A 22,342-nucleotide genomic window follows, 5' to 3' on the forward strand; every position below is an offset into this window, starting at 1 on the left:
AGGATCATCCTAGGAGCTGCCAATAAAGATTATGTCCTACAAGCACCGCTAGGTGATGCACCTGTTCTCCCTGCAGAACAAGACGTTATGAACGCTTGGCAGGCACGTACCGATGACTACTCCCTCGTTCAGTGCGGCATGCTTTACAGCTTAGAGCCGGGGCTCCAAAAGCGTTTTGAGAGACACGGAGCATATGAGATGTTCGAAGAGCTGAAAATGGTTTTCCAAGCTCATGCCCGGGTCGAGAGATATGAAGTCTCCGACAAATTCTTCAGCTGTAAGATGGAGGAAAATAGTTCTGTCAGTGAGCACATACTCACAATGTCTGGGTTACATAACCGCTTGACTCAGCTGGGAGTTAATCTCCCGGATGATGCGGTCATTGACAGAATCCTTCAGTCGCTTCCACCGAGCTACAAGAGCTTTGTGATGAACTTCAATATGCAGGGGATGGAAAAGAGCATTCCTGAAGTATTTGCAATGCTGAAATCAGCAGAGGTAGAAGTCAAAAAGGAACATCAAGTGTTGATGGTGAATAAAACCACTAAGTTCAAGAAAGGCAAGGGTAAGAAAACCTTCAAGAAAGATGGCAAGGGAGTTGCCGCGCCCCGCAAGCAAGCTGCCAGGAAGAAGCCAAAGAATGGACCCAAGCCCGAGACTGAGTGCTTTTATTGCAAGGAAAGTGGTCACTGGAAGCGGAACTGCCCCAAATACTTAGCGGACAAGAAGGCCGGCAAAACGAAAGGTATATGTGATATACATGTAATTGATGTGTACCTTACCAGTACTCGTAGTAGCTCCTGGGTATTTGATACCAGTGCAGTTGCTCACATTTGTAACTCAAAGCAGGAGCTGCGGAATAAGCGAAGACTGGCGAAGGACGAGGTGACGATGCGCGTCGGGAATGGTTCCAAGGTCGATGTGATCGCCGTCGGCACGCTACCTCTACATTTACCTACGGGATTAGTTTTGAACCTCAATAATTGTTATTTAGTGCCAAGTTTGAGCATAAACATTGTATCAGGATCTCGTTTAATTCGAGATGGCTACTCATTTAAATCTGAGAATAATGGTTGTTCTATTTATATGAGAGATATGTTTTATGGTCATGCTCCGATGGTGAATGGTTTATTCTTAATGAATCTCGAGTGTAATGCTACACATATTCATAGTGTGAATACCAAAAGATGTAAGATTGATAATGATAGTCCCACATACTTGTGGCACTGCCGCCTTGGTCACATAGGTGTCAAACGCATGAAGAAGCTCCATACTGATGGACTTTTAGAGTCTCTTGATTACGAATCATTTGACACGTGCGAACCATGCCTCATGGGTAAAATGACCAAGACTCCGTTCTCAGGAACAATGGAGCGAGCAACCAACTTATTGGAAATCATACATACTGATGTGTGCGGTCCAATGAGTGTTGAGGCTCGCGGTGGCTATTGTTATGTTCTCACCCTCACTGATGACTTGAGTAGATATGGGTATGTCTACTTAATGAAACACAAGTCTGAGACCTTTGAAAAGTTCAAGGAATTTCAGAGTGAGGTTGAGAATCAACGTGACAGAAAAATCAAGTTCCTACGATCAGATCGTGGAGGAGAATACTTGAGTCACGAGTTTGGCACACACTTAAGAAAATGTGGAATAGTTTCACAGCTCACGCCGCCTGGAACACCTCAGCGTAATGGTGTGTCCGAACGTCGTAATCGCACTCTATTAGATATGGTGTGATCTATGATGTCTCTTGTAGATTTACCGCTATCTTTTTGGGGCTATGCTTTAGAGACTGCCGCATTCACTTTAAATAGGGCTCCGTCGAAATCCGTTGAGACGACACCGTTTGAACTATGGTTTGGGAAGAAACCTAAGCTGTCGTTTCTAAAAGTTTGGGGATGCGATGCTTATGTCAAGAAACTTCAACCTGAAAAGCTCGAACCCAAATCGAAAAAATGCGTCTTCATAGGATACCCTAAAGAAACTATTGGGTATACCTTCTACCTCAGATCCGAAGGCAAGATCTTTGTTGCCAAGAATGGGTCCTTTCTAGAGAAAGAGTTTCTCTCGAAAGAAGTAAGTGGGAGGAAAGTAGAGCTTGATGAAGTATTGCCTCTTGAACCAGAAAATGGCGCAACTCAAGAAAATGTTCCTGAGGTGCCTGCACCGACTAGAGAGGAAGTTAATGATGATGATCAAGCTCCTACTGAAATTCAAAGGTCCACAAGGACACGTTCCGCACCAGAGTGGTACGGCAACCCTGTCTTGGAAATCATGTTGTTAGACAACAGTGAACCTTCAAACTATGAAGAAGCGATGGCGGGTCCGGATTCCGACAAATGGCTAGAAGCCATGAAATCCGAGATAGGATCCATGTATGAAAACGAAGTATGGACTTTGACTGACTTGCCCGTTGAGCGGCGAGCCATAGAAAATAAATGGATCTTTAAGAAGAAGACAGACGCGGATGGTAATGTGACCATCTATAAAGCTCGGCTTGTCGCTAAGGGTTATCGACAAGTTCAAGGGGTTGACTACGATGAGACTTTCTCACCGGTAGCGAAGCTGAAGTCCGTCCGAATCATGTTAGCTATTGCCGCATTCTATGATTATGAAATATGGCAAATGGACGTCAAAACGGCATTCCTTAATGGTTTCCTTAAGGAAGAATTGTATATGATGCAGCCGGAAGGTTTTGTCGATCCTAAGAATGCTGACAAGGTGTGCAAGCTCCAACGCTCGATTTATGGGCTGGTGCAAGCATCTCGGAGTTGGAACATTCGCTTTGATGAGATGATCAAAGCGTTTGGGTTTACGCAGACTTATGGAGAAGCATGCGTTTACAAGAAAGTGAGTGGGAGCTCTGTAACATTTCTCATATTATATGTAGATGACATACTTTTGATGGGAAATGATATAGAACTCTTGGACAGCATTAAGGCCTACTTGAATAAGAGTTTTTCAATGAAGGACCTTGGAGAAGCTGCTTATATATTAGGCATCAAGATCTATAGAGACAGATCAAGACGCCTCATAGGTCTTTCGCAAAGCACATACCTTGATAAGATATTGAAGAAGTTCAATATGGATCAGTCTAAGAAGGGGTTCTTGCCTGTGTTGCAAGGTGTGAAATTGAGCTCAGCTCAATGTCCGACCACGGCAGAAGATACAGAAGAGATGAGTGTCATCCCCTATGCCTCAGCCATAGGTTCTATTATGTATGCCATGCTATGTACCAGACGTGATGTAAACCTTGCCGTAAGTTTGGTAGGAAGGTACCAAAGTAATCCCGGCAAGGAACACTGGACAGCGGTCAAAAATATCCTGAAAAGGACTAAGGAAATGTTTCTCATTTATGGAGGTGACGAAGAGCTCGTCGTAAAGGGTTACGTCGACGCTAGCTTCGACACAGATCTGGATGACTCTAAGTCACAAACCGGATACGTGTATATTTTGAATGGTGGGGCAGTAAGCTGGTGCAGTTGCAAGCAGAGCATCGTGGCGGGATCTACATGTGAAGCGGAGTACATGGCAGCCTCGGAGGCAGCGCATGAAGCAATTTGGGTGAAGGAGTTCATCACCGACCTAGGAGTCATACCCAATGCGTCGGGGCCGATCAAGCTCTTCTGTGACAACACTAGAGCTATTGCTCTTGCCAAGGAGCCCAGGTTTCACAAGAAGACAAGGCACATCAAGCGTCGCTTCAACTCCATTCGTGAAAATGTTCAAAATGGAGACATAGATATTTGTAAAGTACACACGGACCTGAATGTAGCAGATCCGTTGACTAAACCTCTCCCTAGAGCAAAACATGATCAACACCAGAATTCCATGGGTGTTCGATTCATCACAATGTAACTAGATTACTGACTCTAGTGCAAGTGGGAGACTGTTGGAAATATGCCCTAGAGGCAATAATAAAAGCATTATTATTATATTTCCTTGTTCATGATAATTGTCTTTATTCATGCTATAATTGTGTTATCCGGAAATCGTAATACATGTGTGAATAATAGACACCAACATGTCCCTAGTAAGCCTCTAGTTGACTAGCTCGTTGATCAACAGATAGTCATGGTTTCCTGACTATGGAGATTGGATGTCATTGATAACGAGATCACATCGTTAGGAGAATGATGTGATGGACAAGACCCAATCCTAAACATAGCACAAGATCGTATAGTTCGTTTGCTAGAGTTTTCCAATGTCAAGTATCTTTTCCTTAGACCATGAGATCGTGTAACTCCCGGATACCGTAGGAGTGCTTTGGGTGTACCAAACGTCACAACGTAACTGGGTGACTATAAAGGTATACTACGGGTATCTCCGAAAGTGTCTGTTGGGTTGACACGGATCAAGACTGGGATTTGTCACTCCGTATGACGGAGAGGTATCACTGGGCCCACTCGGTAATGCATCATCATAATGAGCTCAAAGTGACCAAGTGTCTGGTCACGGGATCATGCATTACGGTACGAGTAAAGTGACTTCCTGGTAACGAGATTGAACGAGGTATTGGGATACCGACGATCGGATCTCGGGCAAGTAACATACCGATTGACGAAGGGAATTGTATACGGGGTTGCTTGAATCCTCGACATCGTGGTTCATCCGATGAGATCATCGAGGAGTATGTGGGAGCCAACATGGGTATCCAGATCCCGCTGTTGGTTATTGGCCGGAGAGTCATCTCGGTCATGTCTACATGTCTCCCGAACCCGTAGGGTCTACACACTTAAGGTTCGGTGACGCTAGGGTTGTAGGGATATGTATATGCAGTAACCCGAATGTTGTCCGGAGTCTCGGATGAGATCCGGACGTCACGAGGAGTTCCGGAATGGTCCGGAGGTAAAGAATTATATATAGGAAGTGCTATTTCGGGCATCAGGACAAGTTTCGGGGTCACCGGTATTGTACCGGGACCACCGGAAGGGTCCCGGGGGTCCACCGGGTGGGGCCACCTGCCCTGGGGGGCCACATGGGCTGTAGGGGGTGCGCCTTGGCCTATATGGGCCAAGGGCACCAGCCCCAAGAGGCCCATGCGCCTAGGGTTCAAGGAAGGGAAGAGTCCCAAAGGGGGAAGGCACCTCCTAGGTGCCTTGGGGAGGAGGGATTCCTCCCTTGGCCGCACCCCCCTAGGAGATTGGATCTCCTAGGGCCGGCGCCCCCCCTGGACTCCCTATATATAGTGGGGAAAGGAGGGCCTCTCAGAACACGCCTTTGGTGCCTCCCTCTCCCTCTCCAACACATCCTCCTCCTCCATAGTGCTTAGCGAAGCCCTGCCGGAGTACTGCAGCTCCATCACCACCACGCCGTCGTGCTGCTGCTGGAGCCATCTCCCTCAACCTCTCCTTTCCCCTTGCTGGATCAAGAAGGAGGAGACGTTACGCTGACCGTACGTGTGTGTTGAACGCGGAGGTGCCGTCCGTTCGGCGCTAGGATCTCCGGTGATTTGGATCACGTCGAGTACGCCTTCCTCGTCCCCGTTCTTTGAACGCTTCCGCGCGTGATCTACAAAGGTATGTAGATGCAATCCAATCATTCGTTGCTAGATGAACTCCTAGATGGATCTTGGTGAAACCGTAGGAAATTTTTTGTTTTCTGCAACGTTCCCCAACACAAACATCATCGGAGACACCTGTAGAGCATCTTTATAGTCACCCAGTTACGTTGTGACGTTTGATAGCACACTAAGTGTTCCTCCGGTATTCGGGAGTTGCATAATCTCATAGTCATAGGAACATGTATAAGTTATGGAGAAAGCAATAGCAGTAAACTAAACGATCATCGTGCTAAGCTAACGGATGGGTCAAGTCAATCACATCATTCTCTAATGATGTGATCCGGTTTATCAAATGACAACTCTTTGTCCATGGCTAGAAAATTAACCATCTTTGATCAACGAGCTAGTCAGGTAGAGGCATACTAGTGACACTCTATTTGTCTATGTATTCACACATGTACTAAGTTTCCGGTTAATACAATTCTAGCATGAATAATAAACATTTATCATGATATAAGGAAATATAAATGACAACTTTATTATTGCCTCTAGGGCATATTTCCTTCACATTGATGGAACCATCGAGCGTTTCGACGACGGCACAATGGAACTCTCAATCAAGGCACCAATGCCGGTGTCAAAACCGGCAGATCTCGGTTAGGGGGTCCCGAACTGTGCGTCTAAGGATCGAAGGTAACAGGAGGCAGGGGACACAGTGTTTATCCAGGTTCGGGCCCTCTTGATGGAGGTAATACCCTACTTCCCGCTTGATTGACTTTGATGGGTATAGGGGTTACAAGAGTTGATCTACCACGAGATCGTAATGGCTAAACCCTAATTGTCTAGCATGTATGATTATGATTGCCTCTAAGGACTAAACCCTCCGGTTTATATAGACATCGGAGGGGGCTAGGGCTTGTACAGAGTCGGTTTACAGAGAAAGGAATCTTCATACGCACGCTAAGCTTGCCTTCCACGCCAAGGAGAGTCCCACACGGACACGGGAAAAGTCTTCCGTCTTGTATTTCCATGGCCCATTAGTCCGGCCCATATCACATAGCCCGGGCGCCCGAGGACCCCATAATCCTGGACTCCCTCAACGGGAGTAGCAGGTTGCCCTTTAAATGGCTACAAAGATGCAAATATGTGAAACGAGTTGTCTAGTGAATTGCAAGACGGTGCAAAAGATGTAATACGGGATCTTGCGATGAAGAACAACAAACTTGAGAGGAGAATCAACGAAACCAAGGTTGAAAATCAAAGTGAGCAACAAGATAGGAGAATGAGGGCAAACACAAAGATCATCTGATCAATTCGATGGATTTTATTATTATATTTTTACTTGTTTAATATAATTAGTAAACAATCATAGTTAACTTATGAGGCCCAATTATAGATGCCCTTTGAACCAATCTAGCCTCTTTTTTGTTGAAAAAATGACAAGAAAGCTCAGAAGCCAATGGCTAGGAGTAGAAAATAAAAAGAACAAAAGACCCTACAAACAACAGCTTGTACAAACAAGCAGTGCTAGACAAGTGGTGCAATCCTTTGGAATTCACCTAGGCATACTATAAGCAATATAGGCTGCTGATATATCAAGAGTGACAACGGCGTAGTTGTTTTGCTACAAGCGGCACGGCTAGATGGTGCAATCGGTGACGAAAAGTGTTGCGATAGTTTTCCAGTCAATGACAAGTGACACTGCAATCTATGTGACTAAATGATACAACCGTCAATGAGGGATGTTGCGACCGGTGAGACGACATGCCACGAAGGCGAGGACTGATGATACAACCCTCGTTGGCTTTTATTTATAGGAGAAACTCCGCGTGCACCTTGTGTTAGAGCCAAGGCTCGAACCCAGGTGGGCTTGGCAGCTACCCCAGCTGCCCAGCCAACGAGTCAACGATCCATGCTCACTTGATTAAATCTCAGTCTACTGAATTCTAGGCTTTTAGCAAGCCCGGTATATAGAAGTAGAGCGAAAAGATAACACAAAGGACTGTAGCGTCTCATGCTAGTATTATCCATCGCAGCTGGAAACTGCAACAAAACGTCATCTTTGGTCTACATAGTAATGCAAAGCATTGCAGTAAATTACAGTGACACACATTCACAAAACGAACCAAATAAATCACTGCACGCAATACCCAAACTAAGAACTTCCTAGATCAGTCTCTAAATTCTGTTCTGTTTCCATATCATCTGGCTGCCACTTCATTGACAATCCTAATGTTCTCCTCCGAGCTGGGCTGCCATAGCTTCTCGAACGCGTCGCCCACCGGTGACGGCTGCACCAGCATTGAAAGGCTGAACACGACGTCGGCCATCTTCGGCCGCCGCGCCGCGTCCTCCTCCGTGCAGGCCCTCGCCATGCCGGCCAGGCTGAGTGCCGCATCCAAGTAGTACTCGTCCCCAAGGGCGGGGTCCATCCACTTCCTCAGCTTGGCGTCCCTCTTGTCCCCGGCCTCCAGCACCGCCCGGATGTCCCTCCACAGCATGCCGATCTCCGCGCCGACGCGCGCCTCCATGGCCGTCCTGCCGGAGAGAAGCTCGAGGACCAGCAGGCCGAAGGCGAACACGTCGCTGCTCGTCGCCGCGGCGTCGGCCATCGCCGGCGTGGCCACGGAGAAGTTAGATATCCTGGCCCTGAAGTCCGCGGTGAGGAGGATGTTCCGTGCGCGGACGTCGCCGTGCACCATGCTCGGCTGAGTGTGCTCGTGCATGTAGAGCAGGCCGTTGGCGACGTCGAACGCGATGCCCAGCCTCTGGTTCCACGAGAGCGTGTCCGCCGATGAGCTCGACGACGGCAGCGAGGACGGAGGCTTCTGGTACAGCCACTTGTCGAGCGAGCCCTTCTCGGCGAACTCGTACACGAGGAAGGTGTAGTCCCCGTCTGCGCCGATGGATATGCCGGCCAGCCTGATGAGGTTGGCGTGGTTGACCATCTGCATCATCCTCAGCTCCGCCGACACGTCGCCTTTCGCCGGCTTCACCGCGAACACCTCGCCTTCCAGCTTGGCCCGGTAGTAGGAGCTGCCGATCCTGCACCGTTCGTCCAAGTTCATCGTCGCCTCCATGATCTCCTCTGTACCGAAGATGATAGGCTTGTTGATGAACTGCGACACGCTGGTGAGCAGCTTGTCCCCTCCGTTGATCATGCGAGCGATGGAACTGCTGTTCTGAATCCCGTAAGCGTTCTGGTTGAAGCAAAACCTCGGGCTCGCGAACCTGGACGCCGAGTGCACCGTGGCCTTCTTCTCGCGGTACCTCCGGTACGCGAAGATCGCCGTGCACAGGGCAGCGACGGCGACGAGAGACCCCGCGATGCTCGCCGCGACGGTGGCGCCCGAGAAGCCCTTGCTGGCTCCGGGATCGCCGGTGCTCGGGCTCGCGCCATATTGCAGCGGAGGAAGCACCGGCGGCCGCGCCACCGGGACCAGCATCGGCAGCATCGTCGTGGAGGTGAAGTCGGCGCTGACGTTGTTCACCGCAGCGATGGCGCCGACGTCGGAGCCCATCAGGTTGCTCACCTCGGGCATGGTGTCGACAGGGCGCCACATGTAGGTAACGAGCAGCTGCGCCCCGGCGGCCCGCTCGGCCGGCGTGGGGCAGCGGCAGAAGAGCGGCACGGTGACGAGCTGCGAGACATTGAGCTTGTTGAAGACCGCCTGCGGGTTGAGCTCCTGGATGACGTCGGGGGTGGTGAGGTTCTCGAAGCCGGTGAGCGCGAGCGCGTAGAAGGTGTCGCCGGAGCGGATGGGGTAGGTGACGTTGACGAAGGAGCGGCCGCCGGTGCAGCCGCAGCGGACGGGCACGAGCAGCGGCTGGTCGGGCAGCAGCGCCGCGCCCTCGGCGTCGAGGCCGAAGCCGTTGGCGCTGGCGATGATGGCCCGGCTCACGCCGAAGAGGTCCGAGACGGCGCCGAGGTCGAGGGACCCCGGGGCCTGCGTGCGGTACAGGACGAACGTGTCGCACGGGGCCGGCACGAGGCACGCGAAGCGCCCGGCGCCGCCCTGCGCGGCGCAGCGGCGGGAGGCGAGGGCGAGGGCGAGCAGGAGGCAGCAGAGGAAGCGGCGGGGGTCCATTTGGCGCGCTCCGTGTCGCGGCCAGGGTTGGTTCGTGTCGTGAGCCGCGCGGAGTGGGAATGCGGTGGTGGAAGTGGCCAAGGGGGTGTGGGCTCGGTTTTAGTATGCGTAGCTAGCGGCGTGCAGGGCGGCGGCTGGCTCGGGTTGTTCGGGTCAAAAAACCGCGGTGGGCTTTTGTCGCGGCTCTGGGGTTTTTGATTCGGCTCGCCAATTCCCGCTGAGCGACTCAGATGCCGTCCCCTCTCCTGTGTCCATTAGACCCGATTAGTTTTGCAGGCAGGGATGGTTTGATCCTGCGTATTAAAACACCGGCCTGTTTGATTTACGATGGCGAACGATGACGACTGATGAGGCAGCTATAGACTGCAGGTAGCGTCTTCAGGTAATGTATGTGGCGGGCTGCTATATTCTGCAGGCAGCCATGTTTGATTATTTTGTTAACTGGAGGCGGTAGCTTTCGTGTGTGATTGATTGCATTTGCAGTGGGAGCGGCGGAACGGGTCCGCCGTCTCCTTGATCGGAGAAAGTATATGCCAGATGATAATGCCCACGGTATGGTTTTCAGAGGAAAAAACCAGGATTATACAATAAGCTACTCCCTCCGTCTCATAATATAAGATCGTTTTTGACATTAGAAGGAGAATACACGTTATTCATACGCCCTGTGCCATCTTTTAGCAGCAAACTGTAATACCCACTAATCATATACAGTACAGATACAGCGTGTAGGGTGCCTGCCGAGTTGATCAACTTGTCCGGCACCACTGCAGCTGCGCTGATAAATTAGTCCTGGTATCGCCGCCGGAAGACCGTATGATCCCATGGGCTCTGTCCAAAGCGCCGCAAGTGATTCAGGTTACCCTTGTTTTCACTGGAGTCTACAAACGTCTATTAAACGGGAAAGAAACCAGCCCTTTCACAAAGAGAAGAAATAGCTCTATCTTCTTTATCTATTCCCCAGCTAGACGATACGGTGTACATTGCTGCGGAAATTTGTAGAAATATACTTCGATTGTATTTGGTTGTATGGACTAGGAATTTTAAACTCATAATATGAAACTAGAATTTGAGGTACATATATTATTTACTGCATTTAATTATTGAGTTGTACCTTTTCCGGTGCGTATTTGTATGTTGAAGTAGACATTTTCGATGCTTATTTGCGTGCTGAGGTGGCATATGTGCACGTTGAGAGAAATAAGAATTATCGAGTTGAGTTTTTTCATTCATATTTGCATGTTGAGATGGACCTTAGCCTTTCATGTTTGTATCATGAGATGACATGTGTGTATGTTGAGAAAAATACATAAGTGGAGATTGGCAATTTAGATATGCAAGATTTGCAAGTTGAGGTGGGCGTTACCCATCATGTTTTTTAAGGAAGATATCATGGCTAGCTTTATTGGATCTTAAATCAGAATTACATCGTCCAAAAGATTGGGGATTACATAAGCCGGATGCTCATTAACCCAACTACTATTAATGTTATTACGGAAACTATAACTAGTTAGCACATGCGCCGCTTGATTCGAAGAACGAACACAATGTTTAAAGACAACCTTCCCAATAAGTGATGACACATAAACACACTCCACGAATATGGTTGCATCAACATCCCACCATCTGTTTTGACCTGAACAATATTTAATCACTGTTGCCGAATCTGATTCTGCCTGCACTCTAGGGAAACCAAGATAATTTGCAAAAGAGAGGCCATCTCTCATTGGCACAACTTCAGAAGTAACCACATCTGCAGCATGTGCTAAGTGTTTGCATTGGGCCGCCAAAAGATTATCTTTCTCATCTCTAATGACTACCGCCGTCGCTCCGGTCCCTTCATCTACATGGAAAAGGCATCAACATTTAGCATCACGAATTTAGGGTTGGGCTTTAACCATCTTTGCTCTTGGGCATCATGATTCATCAGATTTGCTCGGTGGAAGTTGTTTGCAATAGCCAACACCGACATGGGCCATCTCGAGGGCCGTGTTGGCGATCCATTGTGTGTGATCTCTTTTCAGATCCACCAGAGGTACTAGCCTCCAACAACAAGAATTTTTTTTAACATCTAGAGGTGACATGTGTCGGCACATGTTGAGAGAAATACATTAGTGGGGACTAGCAATTTAGATATAGAAAATTATAAATCTTACTCACTTAGGATCTGTAAGAAAAGTACCACAAAACAACACATTCCGATTTTGTGGGCATATTCATAAATAAAAAATCGTCCTCCATCTCCTTAACTAGGCTTGGCATGGTTCAAGCACCTCAAAACATTGCTTAAGTATTTGTAAATGTAATTTAATCACTGCCATAAAAAATTAATTATTGCAACTAATTATAAAAAACATTATCCATGCATTTTTTTGGCTTTTCGAACGGGCATTTGGCAAAATACTAGACCTCGAACTAGCCAAACATCAGGTTTTCAAGTGTGGGCTGCTCAAGGCTAGGTTTGTCATCTTTGAGCCCCCCCTCCTCCTCGCTAAGGGACCTCCTCTTTGCCCTGGATGAAGAAGGTCGCGAAAGTAACCATATTTTTTGCACACAAGAATTTGGGTTTGTTGCATGTCAATCTTTGAGGTGTTGCATCTTTGACTTGAGTGATAACTTTAGAGCATTCCCTTTTCGCAATTTTTTGTTGTTGTGTGTATGCTACATTGTTGCGAACATTTCCTCCCTGGTCCAACAAAACACGTGCAAAAATGTACAATGCATAGAGGCGACAGATCCCAGCCACGCGGCGACCCAACCGATGCATAGTGTCGTAGATAAAAATCCAATATGGGATCCGGGTTTAAATCTCAGATTTTGAAGCCACAATGTTCACCTTTTTGCAAAAAAAACTCTTTCGGTTGTAAGTGGCATGCTGGTCCACAACGAGCAACAATGAAATGTACAATGTTCAGGCTCAATGGGTCCAATAGTTTCGTGAGTATTTCCGTTCATGCGTGCGGTGATGTGTGTATGTTTGCACCTTCCCTGATGCTCCTAAATGAAACAATAACCTAAAGAAAATAAGAATGAGTTTGACACCACACCAACAGGTCACATGCAAGATTTTGTTCAAATCGAACACAACAATGTTTGGGAAAAATAAACATAGGTATATCACTCATGACAACAAGAACGAAACAAAATGTCCATGGAATTGACATATGGTTGGCCAAATGAGTATGCCTCATGATCGGACAAAAAATGGCAACAAAAATATATGCATGCCAGAGGATCATGAGCTAATTGGCCGCCTCTTTTTTGTCTTGCTCGTTTCGGCTTGAGCAGAAAGCTCACTCTGTTGTTAAAAATTATCGTGTGGCACTTTGCGAATGATTTGTTTTGTCTCTTTGGTGGATATGATTGATCTCAATCATTTTAATACTCACCTTTGGCTCACCTTTTTTGTATGGTCTTGCTAATCCTAAGTCATCTGAGATTTCTTATCTTTAAATCGGTTCGTCTAAGAATCAACTTAGATATATAGAAAAATCTCAGTCAAGAACATTCTAGGCTTATACTTCGCCATTATTTATTTTCGTGAGAAGCTTACCCTTCATATTGTCACAGTCAACATAAGAACACTCGACTGTCCCAAAAAAATAAATAATATTTGAGTTCTTTGTTTTTTTAACATCAATACAGACACAAGCGCTCATATATACGCGCATACACTCACCCTTATGAGCGCCGAAAGACTGAGCCGGCATGTCATCTTGAGATTTACGAAGTCATCGTAGGCATCTCGTCGTCGACAGAACGTCTGCTCCCACTGAATGTGCATCGCCGGAAATCCTAAAATAAATCCACGAATAAATGCGAGCACCAAGATTTGAACCCTGGTGGATTAGGAATACCACAGTTTCTCTAACCATCCAACCACATGCCCTCTAATATTTGAGTTCTTTGTTAGACCTATAGACAACACACGGGCTAGCAAAGTTCTACTGGGCCTAGGAAATTCACAAGAAGATTGACAAAGCGGGCATAATGGGCCGCATGCCCACACCAGTTTGCTACAAAAGACAAATTCCACAGATACAAAAATTAAGAGGGTGCTTGGATCAAGGGATTTATTTTAGTTTTACTAAAAATAGTCTTTTTAAGAGGTTAAAGTTCCAAGCACTCCTGACTAAAGAGGGGCTAAAACTAGTCTTGAGACTAAATTTTTTTAGTCAGGGGTATCCCTACTAAAATGTGGATTAGTCCTCTCTCTCCTCGTTTAACTCCTCTCCTTTAACACATGCGAGTTCTAGATTAAAGGGTTTGGAGGATAATAAATGCTTATTAACTTGATTTTAGTCTCTTTAGTATTTGGATCCAAGCATGAATGAGGCTAGCAAGTTTTAGTCCCACTACTTTTAGTTATGAGACTAAAACGTATCCAAGCACCCTCTAAGAACAAAGTGAACTCCATGAATTTTAAGCATGCACGATGGATTGATTGGACGATAATATTTCTGAGTCTACAACGAGCACAATGTGGATCAACATCGATGCAGATGGTGCTTTATCTCAGATGTTGAGACATGCGATCAGAGCCATCGCCATCACAAATGAAACACGCATGTAGAAGCGTAACCAACGGTATGGATGGGATCTCAAAACTTGCAGCGAAATGGGTCCGGCAACCAACAATCTTAGGATCAGACCCGAGCATCGGTTGTTCACCAATTGGCTAATGCATGCCCAATAACGTTAGAGTTTTTTTATACAAACCATTGCGTGTGGTGTCTTAAGTGAAGATTGCACGGCACAATCAGCACACTAAGCAGTGTAAACTAAGAATGGAGTTCAATGGAGACATTCGCCCATGTGCGTAAACTCTCGCTGTCCTTGAGGGGTCTCTTACCTTGCCTTCCAAGCCCAGCCTGCTACACAGGCCCAAAGTCACAGCTGGGCCGAAGCAGGATGGCTACGGTGTGGTACCGCAGCCAGCGTAGGTGTCTGCCAACTGCCAGCTTTCCCCATTAAAAAAATCAAAACGGTGCCTGGCATTTTTTCACTTACCCCCTTCACCCTTGCCAGCAGCAGCCGAAAGGCGCAGCCCTTCCCCAATTCCGGCCACGCCCCAGCGCCTCCGCCTTCCCCCCTTCACTCCCCTCCCAGCTGCTCCGCCGTCGCCGTCCCCGTCTCCTCCGCCGCCCCCCGCCGGCCCAATATCCAGCCGCGCGCTTCCTCCCTAGCCCCCTTCCCCAGCGCCGCCGCCTCTTCCACCAACTCCATCCGCCAATCTAGAAAGAAACCCCTATTTGTTGCGCCACCGCCGCCCGCTTTGATTCGGCCGATCTGATCGGTCGCTGAGCCGATGGGCCGCGACGCCGAGGAAGCGTCCCAGCCGGCGTCGTCGCCGGAGTACGAGCAGGACGACGACGAGGAGGACTGCTACCTGAGCGATCAGGAGGACGATGCCCTAGAGGAGTCCGTCCTCCAGGTCCTCGAGGACGGCAACCTCGAGGACTGCCATTGGTCCTCCTCCTCCGTACGCGCCTCGCTTGCCCGTGTTCCTCCGGGCCCTCTCCGCCCATTGGCGCCCCCGATTGCTTCCCTTACTGACGGATTTTTTCCCCCTTGCTTGTGCTTGCTTGCAGGTGATCACCAAGGAATACCTCTTGGCGGCGCAGGTGACTATGTGGCCCGAGGGCTCCTCCCATTCTGTTTCCAGGCTGTAAGCGATTTCCGGATGCTGACGTTTGTTTTGTAAATTTATTCTGGCTGATTGGGGTCTGTAGAGGGAGGATCTGAGGAAGGTGATGGAGCTGCTAGGGTTAAAGGAGCACCACGCAAGGACGCTTCTGATCCACTACCGCTGGGATGTGGAGAGGATATTCGAGCTGCTCGATCAGAAGGGGAGGGATAAGCTCTTCTCCGAGGCTGGTATTCCTCTCGGAACCGCCAATAATGCTGGCTCGCCCTCTGCGACAGAGGTCACCTGCAATGTTTGCTACGATGATGTGCCCCTCTCGGCCGCTTCCCATATGGACTGCGGCCACAACTACTGCAATGAATGTGAGTACTGGTCGTTGAGAACACAGAAGTGCTTATTATGTATATGAAGCTTTGCATATGTATGTATTAGCCATAGCTTTTATATGCCGGTAGAACGATCGTATGATGGCATTTTCGGATGAATACTTTGCTTTTTGACCACCGTGCTGATCAGCAGTGTGATATTCATGTATTAGGAATGACAAATCAACAAACATCTTATTATCCTACTTACGAAGAAAATGGAGCAACTTATCATCTTCATTTATCTCTGTATCATTGTAGACCATCTGTACTTGTACTTCATGCACAAAATTAACCTAGGGAAGCAGGGGATATCACTTCCTAGTCGCAAGAATAATCATTATGTTACTTCATCTAATCTACTAGTCTATTATTACGAATTTTGGCTCTAAGTACCAGCGAAGAATATATCAATTACGCAAGTTTTTTATACTCTCTACCTCCATGCCAACCGCACCCTTGAATTAGCATTGCTATATCATTTATTCCTGAATAGCCACTAATATGTGCGTTTCATCAGGTTGGACAGAATATTTCATTGTGAAAATAAATGAGGGGCAGAGTCGGCGTGTCAAGTGCATGGCTCCAAAGTGCAATGCCATCTGTGATGAAGCATTAGTCCGGAAGTTAGTAAGTGCAAAGCGCCCAGATATTGCTGAGCGCTTTGAAAGGTTTTTACTGGAATCTTATATCGAGGACAATGATACAGTCAAGTGGTGCCCCAGCACACCACATTGTGGAAATGCTATACGTGTCAAAGGTGATATTCATTGCGAAGTGGAATGTACATGTGGACGCCAGTTTTGTTTTAATTGCTCCTCAGAAGCACATTCCCCTTGTTCCTGCGTGATGTGGGAGCTCTGGATCAAGAAATGTCGTGATGAATCAGAGACTGTGAATTGGATAACAGTAAATACTAAGCCCTGTCCCAAGTGTCACAAACCCGTTGAGAAGAATGGTGGCTGCAACCTGGTTGCATGTATATGTGGACAAGCATTCTGGTGAGATTTCGTATTCCTCTTGAACATTTATGTTTTATTGCATACCATTCCATTTGTTGGCAGCTAATGATGCACTGTTGTTATATTGATGCCTTCTTTTATTTGTTATATTGGTACCTTCTTTTATCTTACTTGATACTTGTCCATACAAACTGAAAGCACCACATGTCTTGTCTTCTTCTCACTTTCCTGTTTTATGTAAGCGTGAGCATACCTTCCAATGAGTAATGATGTTCAAATGAATCGTAGAACAGAATGTGGTACGATGAGATAGAATGCAGCAGGGAAACAAAAATAGGGAGCAGATTACCTACCCCTAAGGGTCAAAGCAAGCCTTCAGTTCAGCTTGTTATTCTTACATTAAAGAATTAATCATATCTCCCCAAGTAGTATTGGAACGTACGACCAGTCAGTTAACAGTTGACTACTCTACCACTGAGCTACTGAGGAACAAGGGGGGTTCGAACTCCAGAGTTGAACTCCCGCTCTCAACCCTTGAACAAACTTGCTGGAATGATTGCCCTGGTCCTTGATCTTCGGGATGCAGAATAGGGGATCGCTTGGCACATGTTAGTTAGGACTCAGAACCAGTGAAACCCACCTTGGGTAAGGCGAAGTTCAGTTTGGAGATCTAATGATTCCTTATATCGTGTATCCTTGATTGATGCGGCCTCAAATGCTTCAATTGTATTTGTAGAGTATTCAGATATACCGAGTTACCAATTCAGCTCGGTCAGTACTATACTACTACTAGGATACTATTGTGATATAATTGTATGGTGGGCAGATAGTACTTTGATGCTGGTGAAGTACATACTGTTCTCTCTTTGATACCGATTGCTCTTTTGTAAGGACAGGTTTTATGACATATTTATAGCCCCATAATTTTTCTATAAAGATACAACCACCTAGATTGTTAATGAAAATTTATTGGTAGTTGGAAATAATAGTTTGGTATCATGCTTTTACCAGTAATTCTTCTTTCTATAAAGATACAACCACCTAGATTGTTAATAAAAATTTGTTGGTAGTTGGAAATAATAGTTTGGTATCATGCTTTTACCAGTAATTCATAGCATATGGAGGAAAGTCTTGTAATGGTATAGGCGTATAGCTTATCTAACCTTAGTGTGGAAGTATTCTATCCATCATCCATAGCTCCTGCCCTGATCACGTATGCTACATACAGACTTATGGTGTGTGGATATAATAGCAAAAGCTGTACTCTGCCAATTGTGTAAGGACTAAGGAGACAGAGTATTATTGTTTCCTATTCAAGAATGCTCACTGCTAGAGGTAATGCTGGCAGTCTGGCACGTATCTGATCGGAAATCTAGATATCGCAGTAGGGTAATACAAGAGTCAATTGTACTGTCAAGGATCATTACAGGCCTTTATTAGCATGTGCCTGACAGGATATAAAAATATTTTAAGTTTGGTGTGTCATTCACGCTGCACCACCACTTACATGCTACGCTGACTAAGATGTTCTCCTCTCTTGTTTTTCTTTCTCGGTTTTTTCCTCTTCACCCCACTTGTTCTTAAGTTTGAGTTTTATTTTGCTGATTTTATGTATTTCGGATGCAGTTGGTTATGTGGTGGTGCTACTGGTAGAGATCACACATGGTCAAGCATTAGCGGCCACAGTTGTGGCCGATTCACAGAAGATCAGTCAACGAGAACAGAACAAGCAAGGCGAGACCTCTATCGATATATGCACTACCACAACAGATACAAGGCACATACTGATTCTCTTAAGCAGGAAGCAAAGCTTAAGCGTGACATCCAGTGGAAGATATCCATTTCTGAAAATAAGGAATCCAAGATAAAAGATTACTCTTGGGTGATAAATGGACTGAACAGGCTTTTCAGATCAAGGCGTGTTCTTTCATATTCTTATCCTTTTGCATTCTACATGTTTGGTGATGAGATCTTCAAGGATGAGATGACTCCTGAGGAAAGAGAACTCAAGCAGAATCTGTTTGAGGATCAGCAACAGCAATTAGAGTTCAATGTTGAAAGGTTATCTGGTTTCCTTGAGAAGGATTTTCAAAATTTTAGTGATGAGGAGGTTATGGATACAATGAAGCATGTTATCAATCTTTCCAATGTGGTAGATAGGCTCTGCAAGCAAATGTAAGAACTCTGCTCAACAAAGTCCCTGTCAGTTACCTTGAAACAAAAATGTTTGGCCAGTGTTTTGTACTAACTGTGTATTGCTTTGCAGGTATCAGTGCATCGAGAATGATTTGTTATACCCTCTCCGCACGCCTCATAATATTGCCCCATACAAATCCAAGGGTCTTGATAGAGCCTCAGAGCTCCATATTTGTTTGGACTCTGCTGAACAAAGTTCGCCATCTACGAAGTGTAGTCAGGATGAACACAAGAGTCAACCTGGTTTATGTAGCGAACCAGGTATTTAACTTGCAATATTTCCTTCATACCAAGGCTTAAATTCATATGATAAGCATCACCATGTCCATACTACTCCCCCCGTTCGGAATTACTTGTCGCAGAAATGAATGTATCTAGATGTGTTTTAGTTCTAGATACATCCATTTCTGAGACAAGTAATTCCGAACGGAGGCAGTAGAAGTTAGGTATTAGCTGTTTCTGATTGCTTATATTTTAATTGAGATTAGCTGTTTCTGGTTGCTGATGCATATTTTACCATCCGCCCTAGGCTCATCTCTTACGGGAAAGCGACCTATTCTTCAGATGCACGGGTCAAGTTCCGACAACAGTGGACGCCCGTCTCACAAGAGAGAGAGAAGAGACGCTCATGGCGGCGGTGCTCTTTTCGATCTCAACGTGCCAGCCGAAGTGGCGGACAAGATGTGAAGCTCCAGTATCGGACGGAACATTCCGCTGCAACTGTACAGCTGACCTGTGTTTCTTCAGCTACATAAAGGAATTTGTGTTCTCTTTTGTTGCCCTGGGGCGCTTGCATGCGCCGCAACCTCACCCGCCCTGGGGCTGTGATCCCGACCCGACCAATAGAGCAAGCAAACTTTCAACTTATCCTCTTGTATATCATGACATGACATGATCCCGTTGTGCATAGCTCCTATAATGCTAAATCTACCTGTTGAGCAAGATGATAACTTTTTTTGGGAGAGAACTCTAGACATGTTTTACTATGTTTGTGCTGCAAATTGCAATTTATTGTAGAAGTAACTGCTTCAAGCTCTTTGGGACGCTGACTTTCTAAAATTGGAAACTGAATACTACCAGCTGGTTTAAAGTTGGGACTCCGTCTTGTGGTGGTAGTCAACCAGATGAGGTTCTTTAGGTCAGCTGATTGATTCCCATCCAGGCTCGCAAAAGTTTGAATCCTGGGAATGCGTTCCCGCTGAGGAATGCAAGATGCTGCCTGTGGAGGATTGCGGTGCGAGATGCACATCAGCATGTCTGTCGTTGAGGCATGTTTTACCCCGAGATTTTGTCAGCTCTGCTAGCTTCGAACATGCTGCCTTGGAAGTCAAGCTTTGGATTACGTGTTGAAACGTAGCCCCTTGGCTGCTCATGCAAAGGGACAGGCTGCATATGGGGCAAAATTTCGTATTTTGACCCTTTTCTAATCTCTATTCGAGATCTGATCCTAGTTTGAAATTTTTTGAGATCTGGCCCTTTTGTTATCGTAAGGGTCCATAGCTAGCCAGGGACCTTGGTGATAGAAAACACCCCTACCGCCAAACAGAATGACGGTAGCATGTACAACCCTATCGTTAAGGTGTTCGGCGATAGGCACGAACACACACTGTGTTCAATACTTAACAAATTTTTGCGGTAGAGCATGCAACCCTACCGCCATGGACCCTGGCGGTAGCAAAAGGATCAGATTTCGAAAAAAATCAAACTAAGGTCAGATCTCGAATAGGTATCGAAAGAGGGTCAAAACACGAAATTTTGCCACATATGGCGACCCGATGGTACCGAGGATGCGCTTGTACCACGCGCATCACCTGAGAATCTACCGGCGCGTGAAAGAACACTCCATGTTGTCCTCTCCCGTGCTTTCCTTTGGATTTGTGTCGTCCCTCCTCTCTATTCGCTAGGTAAGCTATCTAATGGAAAATGCTCGAGCTCTGCACGCCCATTGACTTCCAGATAGGACACCGTTGCCACGGTCGTAGCAGTTGGTAAGCTCTAGGCGTTTAGCGCGCTCTCTGACAGCTTGGAAGACCGATGAGAAGAATCTTTCCCGGATCTCGAACTGAGGAGGCTTCAGTAATCAAATGCCGCCGGAGCTGGTTTCCTATGCGCGCTTGCACATCACGCTGCATCGGTGTGGTTCCTTTCCTTGCTTCACCTGCTCTTTCCAGCGGCTATTCTACCACTCGGCACCGGTCCAAGAGCACATGAGACCCCCGGCATGTCTGTCGCCGGGACGGTTCTTTAATCACTCCACTGAGATTCGAATAGCTTCTCTTAATCGAGGCCGCTTTGTCGTTATTACGTACGGGCGCAGCTCCCCTAGGTTGTCATTGACAGCATCATTGGGGATAGACGGGGAGTGTATCTTATCTTACTGCTCATGCTAATGATCATTGTGAACCAAGTGGGACAAGGAACGTCTCCTTTCTTCTTACTCTTCCCCAGTTCCGATAGATACATTCATTTATGCGACAAGTAATTTTAGACGGAGGGAGTAACAGATATCCAGAAGCCCTTCATTTGCCAACACATAGCAAAAAACCAGAGAGTGCAAAACTTACTACCAGCAGGAGCATATATACCGAACGTACCTTTTCCGTTAGCCATCAAGTCTCTGTTGTGCGATGCGATAAATACTGCCAGTGCAGAAGCAAGTACCGTCTCTTATCATACACATATATAGCACGATGCACAAAAGATTGGTCCAGCAGAACGAATAGTCGTGCAAGGAAAAAAATGCCCTGGGCTAATAATGCTCTCTAGGTACGTACTACGTGCACCGTGGTGGAGGGCGCGTGCGATTGCGACGTGGGGGCGCCGGGCCGGATCATGCTTGAGGAACAGTTGAGTGAGGGGCGCGACCAAACCCACAGCTAAAACTGCAGTGGGATTCCGTGACAAGCAGCTACATGACATTTGGGGCCCGGACGCCCGGTTAGGGTACATGAGGGATGGGGCTGGGCAAGGCATCCACCGAATCCAGCCAGTGCACGCCTCCTATCCCATCCCATCCCATCCCATGTAGCGTTTGGCGTGTATGCTGCTTGCCCCAAGGCTCAACCAGCTCTGGGACAATTGACACGATCCAACCAAGTGTATGCATCCATGTAACGTAAGCGCTCACATATGGAGTTAGACCATCAATGTACGTGCAGCAATATATATTCCCTTCGTGTTCACGTTCTAACCTTTTCTTTTCTAAATCGGAAGTGTAATATAAGAGCGTTTTTTTACACTAGTGATATGAGACGGAGGGAGTACTATATAAGCGCGTTTTAGTGTTGATTCATTCATTTCAGTCCGTGTGTAATGGGATCGGACGATGATGACAACGTGTGTCGCACCTCTTTAAGAGAAACAACAACACTATTGACTGCATAACAAAACTACACTTTTCATCATCGTCCGGAGCCGCCACCCGGAGCCACATGTTGTATGATGCGATTGCTTTATAATATAAAACAGGGAAACCTCTTATCGTCAGAACGACATGGGGAGGATCCGAAGATGAAAGAAAAAAGAGAAACAACAACACTATTGACTGCATAACAAAACTACACTTGTCATCATCGTCCGGA

At 46.8% G+C, this 22,342-nt stretch overlaps 2 protein-coding genes across 2 annotated transcripts; one reads left to right on the forward strand and one right to left on the reverse strand.

The window, feature by feature from the left end:
• Positions 1 to 7,511: 7,511 nt before the first annotated feature.
• LOC125554047 (serine/threonine receptor-like kinase NFP) lies at positions 7,512 to 9,647 on the reverse strand. The gene has a single exon (XM_048717671.2). The coding sequence runs from the start codon at positions 9,592 to 9,594 to the stop codon at positions 7,708 to 7,710; it is 1,887 nt and encodes a 628-aa protein (XP_048573628.2). The 5' UTR covers positions 9,595 to 9,647; the 3' UTR covers positions 7,512 to 7,707.
• A 4,946-nt stretch (positions 9,648 to 14,593) lies between these two features.
• On the forward strand, positions 14,594 to 19,705 carry ARI2 (RING/U-box superfamily protein). Its single transcript, XM_048715956.2, has 7 exons — positions 14,594 to 15,073; positions 15,183 to 15,215; positions 15,324 to 15,600; positions 16,124 to 16,604; positions 18,192 to 18,740; positions 18,832 to 19,022; positions 19,291 to 19,705. Exons 1-7 carry the CDS (start codon positions 14,900 to 14,902, stop codon positions 19,446 to 19,448), a joined length of 1,863 nt encoding a protein of 620 aa, XP_048571913.2. The 5' UTR covers positions 14,594 to 14,899; the 3' UTR covers positions 19,449 to 19,705.
• Positions 19,706 to 22,342: the final 2,637 nt, after the last annotated feature.

The sequence above is a fragment of the Triticum urartu genome, chromosome 4A (genome assembly GCF_056163025.1).
Source record: "Triticum urartu cultivar PI428250 chromosome 4A, HENAU_Tu73, whole genome shotgun sequence".
Classification (NCBI taxonomy): domain Eukaryota; kingdom Viridiplantae; phylum Streptophyta; class Magnoliopsida; order Poales; family Poaceae; genus Triticum; species Triticum urartu.

Excerpts from the sequence above, each read along its gene's own strand:
- LOC125554047 (XM_048717671.2), bottom strand. The coding sequence starts at position 9,594 with ATGGACCCCCGCCGCTTCCTCTGCTGCCTCCTGCTCGCCCTCGCCCTC.
- ARI2 (XM_048715956.2), top strand. The coding sequence starts at position 14,900 with ATGGGCCGCGACGCCGAGGAAGCGTCCCAGCCGGCGTCGTCGCCGGAG. Across the intron at positions 15,074-15,182 it reads GCCATTGGTCCTCCTCCTCC|GTGATCACCAAGGAATACCT; the intron begins GTACGCGCCTCG and ends GCTTGCTTGCAG. Across the intron at positions 19,023-19,290 it reads TGGTTTATGTAGCGAACCAG|GCTCATCTCTTACGGGAAAG; the intron begins GTATTTAACTTG and ends CATCCGCCCTAG.